The 9,413-nt window shown below is 50.8% G+C and overlaps 1 protein-coding gene across 1 annotated transcript in view; it reads right to left on the reverse strand.

The window, feature by feature from the left end:
* Positions 1-3,387: 3,387 nt before the first annotated feature.
* Positions 3,388-9,413, reverse strand: part of LOC123039333 (myricetin 3-O-rhamnoside 1,2-glucosyltransferase UGT709G2-like) — a 16,989-nt gene continuing 10,963 nt past the window's right edge. Inside the window, exon 2 of the mRNA XM_044462541.1 lies at positions 3,388-4,170. Coding sequence (XP_044318476.1) covers positions 3,388-4,170 — 783 coding nt within the window. The remainder of the gene's footprint in view (positions 4,171-9,413) is intronic.

Consider the following 9,413-nt stretch of genomic DNA (forward strand, 5'->3'; position numbering starts at 1 on the left):
CTTTGATCATCCTGATATCGCCCATTCTATACTCTCATGGTTGCATTAGATTTTGCTACTGTATTTGATTGCTCCTATTCTGATGCATAGCCTGCTTTTGTACCTGCTTATTGTTACCTACCTGCTTATCCTAAACTGCTTAGTATAGGTTGGCTAGTGATCCATCAGTGACCCCCACTTGTCCTTGTTGTCCCTGCTTCATCATCGACGACTCGATCAACATGATCGACGACCAGAGCCCGATACCTCACATCACCTCACGCCCCTTTTGTTGCTCGACTCTGTAGAGCTACTATCGAGTGCCGAGGGTGATCCCTCATAACCCACTCCTGATGATAATTCTGTAGTGTAGCTATTCGGCCGTGGTCATCGAGGGTGATTTCCTCTTTCACCATTCCCGATACGGCTCTGTCGTTCAACACCTCAAGTGTGAACCTCGAGGGTGGTCCCTCTTACGTTCACCTTGATGATTACATCGAGTGGAATCCTCCGTGGGTGATTCCTCGGGTTTTCCCCTTGATGTTTGGACACACGGTTACAATGACTTTACTTGAGACCTTGGTGAAAGTCAGGCGGGCCCGGAGAGCACCCGTAAGTTAATGACGTGGCATGGCCGGGCATTCTAGGCCCTTGTAGGGGTCACTTTCGATCGTGAGTCTCTGCTCGTCTCCGCAAGCTAATAATACACTATGGTTTGGGTATTTGTTCTGAGTTGGCCTATGGCCTTTACGCACCAACCACGACGCGAGAATAGTTATGGGCCTCGACGTCGCGGTATCAGCCGAAGCTTTGTCAAATGTCCAGTTCAGCAGTGCGGCACGGCTGGGCCGACACCATCATGTAGTGGTGGAGCCTAGACCCGCCCTGCGCGCAACGACCCGGAGTGCAACGGGCGATGGGCCCAGACCCCGGAGTGCTTAGGAGGTAGACCGGCGGGGACCTCTTTGCTGAGCCTAGGTAGGGTTGCAATGTGTTGATCTTCCGAGGTCGGGCATTGACCCCAGAAAGTTGTGTCCAACCAGAGTGATCGAGCGTGTTGGAAAACGTGGTGCACCCCTGTAGGGAAGTTTATCTATTAATAGCCGTGTCCACGGTAACGGACGTTCAGACTTATATCCTGATCTTATACAACTACAAATGGATACTTAAGATATGTGGCTCCGGGATTGCTTTCTCGCGGGGAGTCGAGGAAGGATCTCTGGGCATTAATGTTACAACATGCTTGTTATTATAAACTGCTATTCTTTACTCTTCTACATGCTGCAAGATGCTTGGAGCTGCTTGAAGATGCTAGTCTTTGATAGGCTAGGCCTTCCCCTCTATTCTGGCATTCTGCAGTTCAGTCCACAGATACAAACCTTCCATTTGATAACAATGCATACTTAGTATAGATCTGATGTTTGCGAGTGCTTTGGATGCTTTGCTACTCCCCTTTTCCCCTTCTTTCTTCTTTTAGGTTGATGCAACCAGATGGAGGATCCCTAGAGCCAGATGCCACCGCTGATGGATGCTACTACTTGGAGGCCGTCGACGACCAGGAGTAGTTTAGGAGGTCCCAGGCAGGAGGCCTTGCCTCTTCGATCGTGTTGCTTTTGTGCTAGCCTTATTAAGGCATCCTTGTTTAACTTATGTCTGTACTCAGATATTGTTGCTTCCGTTGACTCTTGTGTATCGAGCTTATATTCGAGCCCTCGAGGCCCCTGGCTTGTAATATAAAGCTTGTATTATTTTATTTGTGTCTAGAGTTGTGTTGTGATATCTTCCCGTGAGTCTCTGATCTTGATCATACACATTTGCGTGTATGATTAGTGTACGATTGAATTGGGGGCGTCACAAATAAACAATTTTCTTATACGGTTAGGGTGGTAATGCAAAAATGCCCCGACCTCCCGTATTCGCTCGACACGTGGAAGTTGAAATCATGAAGGTACAGAAGCCGAGGAGCGCGTCATCAAATGAAGGGCCAGACACTACTATTTAGGTCGGGTACTTTGAAGTATTCGGAGAAAGAACTCGCCTTGCAATGCCGAAGACGATCTGCGTGCCGGACTCGTCGTCATTGAAGCCTGGTTCGGGGACTACTGAGGGAGTTCTGGATTAGGGGGTCCTCGGACAGTCGGACTATGTACCGTGGCCGGACTGTTGGACTATGAAGACACAAGATAGAAGACTTCGTCCCGTGTACAGATAGGACTCTCCTTTGCGTGGAAGGCAAGCTTGGTGATGCGGATGTGAAGATTCTGGTCTCTGTAACCGACTTTGTGTAACCCTAGCCCCCTCCGGTGTCTATATAAACCGAAGGGTTTAGTTCGTAGAGTCACAATCATAATCTCATAGGCTAGAATTCTAGGGTTTAGCCATTATGATCTCGTGGTAAATCAACTCTTGTAATACTCATATTCATCAAGATCAATCAAGCAGGAAGTAGGGTATTACCTCCATAGAGAGGACCCGAACCTGGGTAAATATTGTGTCCCTCGCCTCATGTTACCATTAGCCTTAGACGCATAGTTCGGGGGCCCTACCCGAGATCCGCCGGTTTTGACACCGACAGTTACCATAACATAGAGCTTCCCAAGAGAAATTGAGTGTACAAGGTAATAAGTGAAACATCTATGACACTACTATTATGATACTTTGCACCATGAAGGCAAAAGTCCCCTACTAATCTCGGGATAACAGTAAAATCTGAAGAAAAAAATGACATTTATGGAACGCACGGCAAAAAAACAAAGGAGTACCTAGAACTCATCTAGATGAGATATAATTTGGTCCTATTCACTTTAAAAACAAGAACAGATACAATCTACGTCAGCATACACGCATCTTATAGCATCACATCCAATGGCTATAAAAGGTGAATGAGACCAAAATATATCTCATTTAATGAGTTCTAGCAAAACTGAAAAAACAAAATCAATACTCCAAAATGCTTTCGTGAGTAACATTTTTAGTTCATCTTTTTCTTTTGCTACGATTTCAACGAATGCCATTTTCTGATAACTTTTTGCAAGCACACGAAACATTTGTCAAAGTTTGGCCAAAAAAGTCATTTTTTTTATTTCTACTATTTTTTTTGATTTTACCATTCTTCAAGGAGCATTTTAAGCTTGAGAGCAGATACTCCGCGTTTTCGTAGGCCTAGCAAAGCTCAATATTTATTCATTCTTACATTCACTTTCCTAGGTGTAGCAAAACTCAATATGTATTCCTTCATTCGCTTTCTTAGGTGTAGCAAAACTCAATATTTCTTATTTATATACTCCTATTTATTTATTCATTCATTACAGCGAGCCTTCAGTGGACACGGCTGTACGGCACAAAGAAAGTCAATCAAAACAGTTCCTATCCAGAAAACTTGAACTTTATCAACAAATTTGCACGGTGCTATTTGTGGGCGCCGTTGGCGGTGAGCTCCTTGATAAATTTCACGAGCCTCTCGAATTCCGACACCGAGGAGCCCCCTTGGGCGATGTCCCTCCTCACCTGCTGCGACAGCGCCTGAGCCGACCTCCTTAGCTCGCCGGACTCCATGGCCTCCCTCACCATCCGCTCCACGACGGCCCTCTCGCACACGTCCTTCATGTCCAGCCCTGTCCCCCACACGGCGGCCGTGAACCGGCTGTTGATCTGCTGGTCCGCGAAAAACGGCCAGCACACCAGAGGCACGCCCTCCACGATGCCCTCCAGCGTGGAGTTCCACCCGGCATGCGTCAGGAAGCACCCCACGGCGCGGTGCCGCAGCACGTCCCGCTGCGGTGCCCAGTCCACGACGCGCACCTTTCTCTTCCCCGCCGCGTCGACGGCTTCCTGGAGAGCGGCGCTCTGGCTCGCGCCGACCATGTCCGACCGGAACGCCCACAGGAACGCGTAGCCGGCGCCGACGAGGCCGGACAGGAACTCGGTGAACTGCTCCCGCGAAATGATGGCGAGGCTCCCCAGGCTCACGTACACGACGGACCGGTCCGCGTGCCCATCGAGCCACGCCATGCAGCCATCGTCCTCGCGCCACAGGCTGGTGGCCGACGCCGGCGCGGCCGACATGGCGTGGAGAGGGCCTATGGCGAAGACGTCGCGCATGTGCGGCGCGATGTGTGCGAGCGCCGACCGCTCCAGTGAGGCGGTCGTGTTGAATATGAGCGCCCGAGCCGTGCAGCTGTGAGCGGTGTACTTGGCGAGTGTCATGGTTCTAAGTTTGACAGTAGAATAGGGGTAGGTATGGAGAGGCAAGATCCTAGCTATGGAGAAGTTGTGCACACAAGTGTTTTACGAGTTCAGGCCCTTCTCGGAGGAAGTAACAGCCCTACGTCTCGGAGCCCGGAGGCGGTCGACTGGATTATGTGTGTGAGAGTTACAGGGGTGCGAACCCTTCTACCAGTGGAGGGGGGTGGCTTATATAGAGGACGCCAAGACCCCAGCCAGCCCACGTAGCAGAGGGTTAAAGTACATTAAGGTCTGGCGTTACTGGTAACGCCTTACATAAAGTGTCATCATGACCATTAAGACTACTTAATTACAGACCGTTTGGGTACAGAGTAGATCTTGAACTCCTGGTGGTCGGGTGAGTCTTCATGGTCGAGTGTCTTCAGGTTCATCGAGTGTCTTCTAGTCCGTCGAGTGGAGTTCCTCTTGGTCGACTGGAAGACGGCTTCTCCTAAAGGATGTCCTTGGGGAGGGTACCTTGGTCAGGTTCATGACCCTACCCTAGGTAGGTGACTTCATCAGTAGCCCCCGAATAGATCGAGGTTTGAGTGAGGAAGGAGTTGGCAATCTTCCCGACCTGCTTTCTGGTGCTGTAAAGGTGTTTTGCTCTGGATCAATGACTTTCAAGTGAGGGTGTCAACTTTCGTTCAGTCGCCTTGATCCATTCTTTATATCTGTCGAGTGAACTTTATGAACTTGGAGATTTCCGAGCGACGGATCGCAGGAGATCTTCCGTCTGACAAGTTGCCCTGTGGTTAGCGGATTTAGTGGGATCCGAATTTTGGGAAGCGCACGAAGCGGAAAAGACCGCGGTACTCGGATGGGATAAGGCAGGGACGCCTCGATTCCCGTGCCGCCTTTTTCGCCACGTATCGCCTGCGCGACTGTTTCGGGATTTGACAGGATCGCCTGGGCCTACCTGTCGGCCACTCGGAAGTGACCCCATATAAGGAAACCGGCGGAGGTTTTTTGAACAGTGCCTCCTCATTTTCTCCTCCCTCGCCTCCAGATTCATCCGCTGCGCCCACCAACTTGCCCGACACCGCTGCTCCGTTCCAGCCTCGTCGGCGACAATGGTGAAAGAGAAGACGGCGGCTTTGGAGCGGGCAAAGAAGGCAACGACGACGGCGAAGGTGAAGGGGAGAGCGACCAGTCGAGGGGGATCCTCGTCGAGGTCCCGCTTGCCGCAAGGTTGGATCCAGGGTGATTGGATCCGCTCGACCATCACCCAAAAGGATCTCGACGACCTGGCCGACGAAGGCCTGATTGCGCACGGGGCGGCGAGGCTCCTGGGGATGGAATGGCAGCCACAGCCTCAGGAGGGTGAGTGTGTCCTCTTGGCGACTCATGTAGATCGAGGGTTCTCTCTGCCACCGCATCTTTTCTTTTGAGGGTTTCTGAATTTCTTTGGGGCTCAGCTTCACCACTTTACCCCCAATTCCATTGCCTATCTCGTCGCTTTTGTGTCCTTGTGTGAAAACTTCTTGGGTTGTCGGCCGCACTGGGGCCTCTTCAAGCACATATTCACTTGTCGCTCTCAGACGATGAAAAAGGCCAGCCCCAACGAGGAGAGAACTCAGGTAATCCAGATGTGTGGGGGTCTCGGGGTCCAGATGAGGAGTAAGAGCGCTTTTGCAGCTATGACCCTTCCCGAGTCAGTCAGAGGGTGGCAGTCGACCTGGTTCTACTGCCAAGACCAACCGACGCCAGGGCAGTCGACTGGGCTCCCTCCTTTCTCTATGAGTTGAGTGAACAAGCCATCCTCTCTGAAAGTAGTTCCGTAGGAGAAGGCTCGGGTTAAAATGTTGATGGAGCGAGTAGTCCAGTTGATTCGTGATGGCGTGACTGGCATGGACCTTCTGGAGGTTTTCCTTCGGCGGCGCATCCAACCACTCCAGTACCGGGGCCACCCGATGTGGTTGTATTCTGGTACTGAAGACACCACTCGGGTTCACCTCGAAGAGGTCGGCGATGCCACACTAGAGAGGTGGATGACTGCCATCACAGGGAACAAGGACAACCCTCATGGAGCAAGGAGGATCCCGCCACTCGACCAATCTTATGAGGCAGACAAGGTATGATCACTTTTCTCCGATTGTATTCTCGTTCCATCCGTTCTGTTTCATCGCGGACCAGTCAATTGACTTTTTGTCTTGATTGTTTTCTTTCAGGAAACCACCGAGTTGTACTCGATGCCCAACGGGGCGCAAGCACAGGCCGAAGAGGAGGAAGAAGTGGAGGCGAAAGTCAAGAGGAGTGGGAGTCGGATGCCGATGAGGGTGATGAAGATGCAGGCTCTGATGAGGAGGAAGAGGAGGAGGAAGTTGTGCCTCCTCGTTCCGAAAGGAGGTCCAAGCTCGCCCATGACCCTTCGGCCGAACGCGGCAAGGGAGTCATGCCTGCTGGGCAGTCGACGAAACGCCCTCGGACAACTTCACCGGCGCCGACTGAAAAGGCATCGAAGCAACCCCGAGCAGCCCCGAAAAAACCGGCGAAGGCCCTACCGAAGATGAGGATGGAGATTCCGACTGTTTCTGGGTAATGGCATAACTCATGTTTTTCATTCTTGGTTGACTCAATCGCTGACTGACTGATATTTGAAAATCGCAGTGCTGCTACTTCTGAGACTTCAGCCAGGCATGAGGATCAAGAAATGGAAGATGCTGCTACTTCTCATCCTTGTATGATCTGCGCGGTTTCGCTTTCGGTCGATTGAATCTTTATTTTTGACTTTGAACTTCTTATGCAGCTCCACCTAGCGTTGTCATCAATCTTCCTGGCGATGACGATGAAACGCCACTGAGGCAGAGGAGGAGCAGGAAGGCGACTCTTGGCAAGGCTGCTCAGGTTGTGTCAGCACCTGGACCACTGATTCTAGAGGGGAGCAACGTTGCTCGGGCTACCGTGTCCTTTGCGGAGCCGTTGAAGGTTGCCCGCCCTTCGTCGTCGAGTGCTGACCCGCCTTCTCTCTTCTCCACCTACCACGTCCCGGAGGACCAAGCAAGCGCTGCCAAGGAAGCCATACGCCAGGCCGGGATTATGATGGAGCAGGTGAAGGCGATCCGAACCGCCAGCCAAGCAGCTTATGACGCGAGTTCAGCTCTCCAGAGTAATGTCCAGGTTAGTTAAACATCGACTGGAAATCTTGAAATTTATCATGCACCCACTGGGTGTGTCAATTCTACGGTGGACTGCTGGCAGTCGACTGTAGTCCTTGTGTTTTGAGATTTCTCACTTTACTTGTTTCACTCGAGCTTGGTCGAGTGGAACAATAAAACTGGTGGGGGCACGCTGAGTGCACCCATTGGGTGTAGTCCCCGAGACCATGGTCGATTGTTGGCAGTCGGCTATGGTCTGATTTTTTTTACTGCTGACAGTTAACTGCTTCCGATCGACTGATCGACTCTGAGTCTAGCTGATAGAACTAGTGGGGGCACGCTGAGTGCACCCACTGGGTGTAGTCCCCGAGACTACAGTTGAATGTTTAGATTCAGCTGTAGTCTTAGAAATACTACGATTTTTCTTTTAGTCACTCGGAAGTGATCTGTCGTTGATGTCTGTCGAGTGATCTTTCGCAGAAATCTTGTGAGTTTCTCGTTATACCGAATTGGAGAACAAGCATATCCAGCTTGAACTTGACCAGAAGCTTGTCCAAGAGAACTTTACAAAGGCGAAGGAGGAGGCAAAAGGTATGTTTGGTGAGAATCTTGATGACTGTCCTTGCTTCTTGCCTGTCTCCGAGTCTGATCTTATTGTGATTTTTGCAGAAAAACTGAGGGATGCTCTGAAGAAGAAGGACCTTGACCTCGCCGAGGCGCAGAAAGCGGCTTCGGACAAGACAAAACTTGCAGAAGAGAAGTTGGCTTCTGTTAACAAACTTAAAGAGGAAAACACTAATCTGAAAGTTGCTCTCGACGTGGCCAACCAAGAAGTCACTCGACTGAAGAACGCCAATATGGTCCTGAGCGACAAAGCTGGTGAACTGCCGGGAAAGAAGAATGACTTGGAGGTTTATCTGGGAGGACTCGCCAAGAAGCTATTCCTCATGCTCGAAGGTAACCCCTTATCTCCGATTGGTAATTACTGACTTGCTGTAAGGGCATTAGCTTATCCTTGAATCGTGTCCACAGAATTTTGCCAAAACTTTGAAGAGGAGACTAGTCGAGTGGAGACTGGCTTGGATCCCATCAATTCTTCGGTGAAGGATGAAACCGCTATGAACGTGCTCCGCCTCGAGTCTCGCATTGCTGCAGTGATCGATTACCTTGCAAGACTGAAGGCCGCAACGTCGCGCATCAACACATCGCTCTGGCCAGAAGAAACGCTTCAGAACGACCTTGAGTCGTTGATGACTCGATTGAACGAAGTTCCGAGTCGAGTGCAAGAATGGAAGAAGTCTTCTGCCAGGTGTGGTGCTGATGTCGCTCTGTCCTTGATCCGCGTCCACTGCAAGGAGGCCAGAGAAGACAAGATGGTGTCTCTCAAGGTGGCCAACACTAGGAAGCATGACTTCCGTTATTTCATGGAGACCTTCATCGCGGCTGCCACTCGGATCGCAGATGGGATCGACCTGGACGAGTTTGTTGCGCCTTCCAGCCCTCCGCAGGAGGGGTAAAAAACTTCTATGCTCGATGATTTGAATTTGCCTCGGAATACCGAGTGATTTTTGTAACCGACAAACTTTAATAGGCTTGATGCCTGAGTACTTCTGGGTCCGTAGGACATTATCCGAACTTGATTTGCCGTCGAAATACGTTTGCTTCTTTCGGACAACCATCTTCTTTGGATTGGAGTATATACTAGCATCTGTAATGCTCTTTTGCAGGTAGGAGTGAAGCACAAATTACAGTCGACTTGTGCTCGTCATGTTTGGGCGAGTGCTGGGTTGCAGCTAAGCCCCCGAGTGGGAGGTTTGCTCTCCACTCGGTAGGTTTTTTAGAAACTTAGACGAGCACTGGGCTGCAGCTAAGCCCCCCGAGTGGGAGGTTTGCTCTCCACTCGGTAGGTTTTTTAGAAACTTAGGCGAGCATTGGGCTGCAGCTAAGCCCCCGAGTGGGAGGTTTTCTCTCCACTCGGTAGGTTTTTTAGAAACTTAGGCGAGCACTGGGCTGCAGCTAAGCCCCCGAGTGGGAGGTTTGCTCTCCACTCGGTAGGTTTTTTAGAAACTTAGGAGAGCACTGGGCTGCAGCTAAGCCCCCGAGTGGGAGGTT

This window comes from Triticum aestivum, chromosome 2B (genome assembly GCF_018294505.1).
Source record: "Triticum aestivum cultivar Chinese Spring chromosome 2B, IWGSC CS RefSeq v2.1, whole genome shotgun sequence".
NCBI classification, from domain to species: Eukaryota; Viridiplantae; Streptophyta; class Magnoliopsida; order Poales; family Poaceae; genus Triticum; species Triticum aestivum.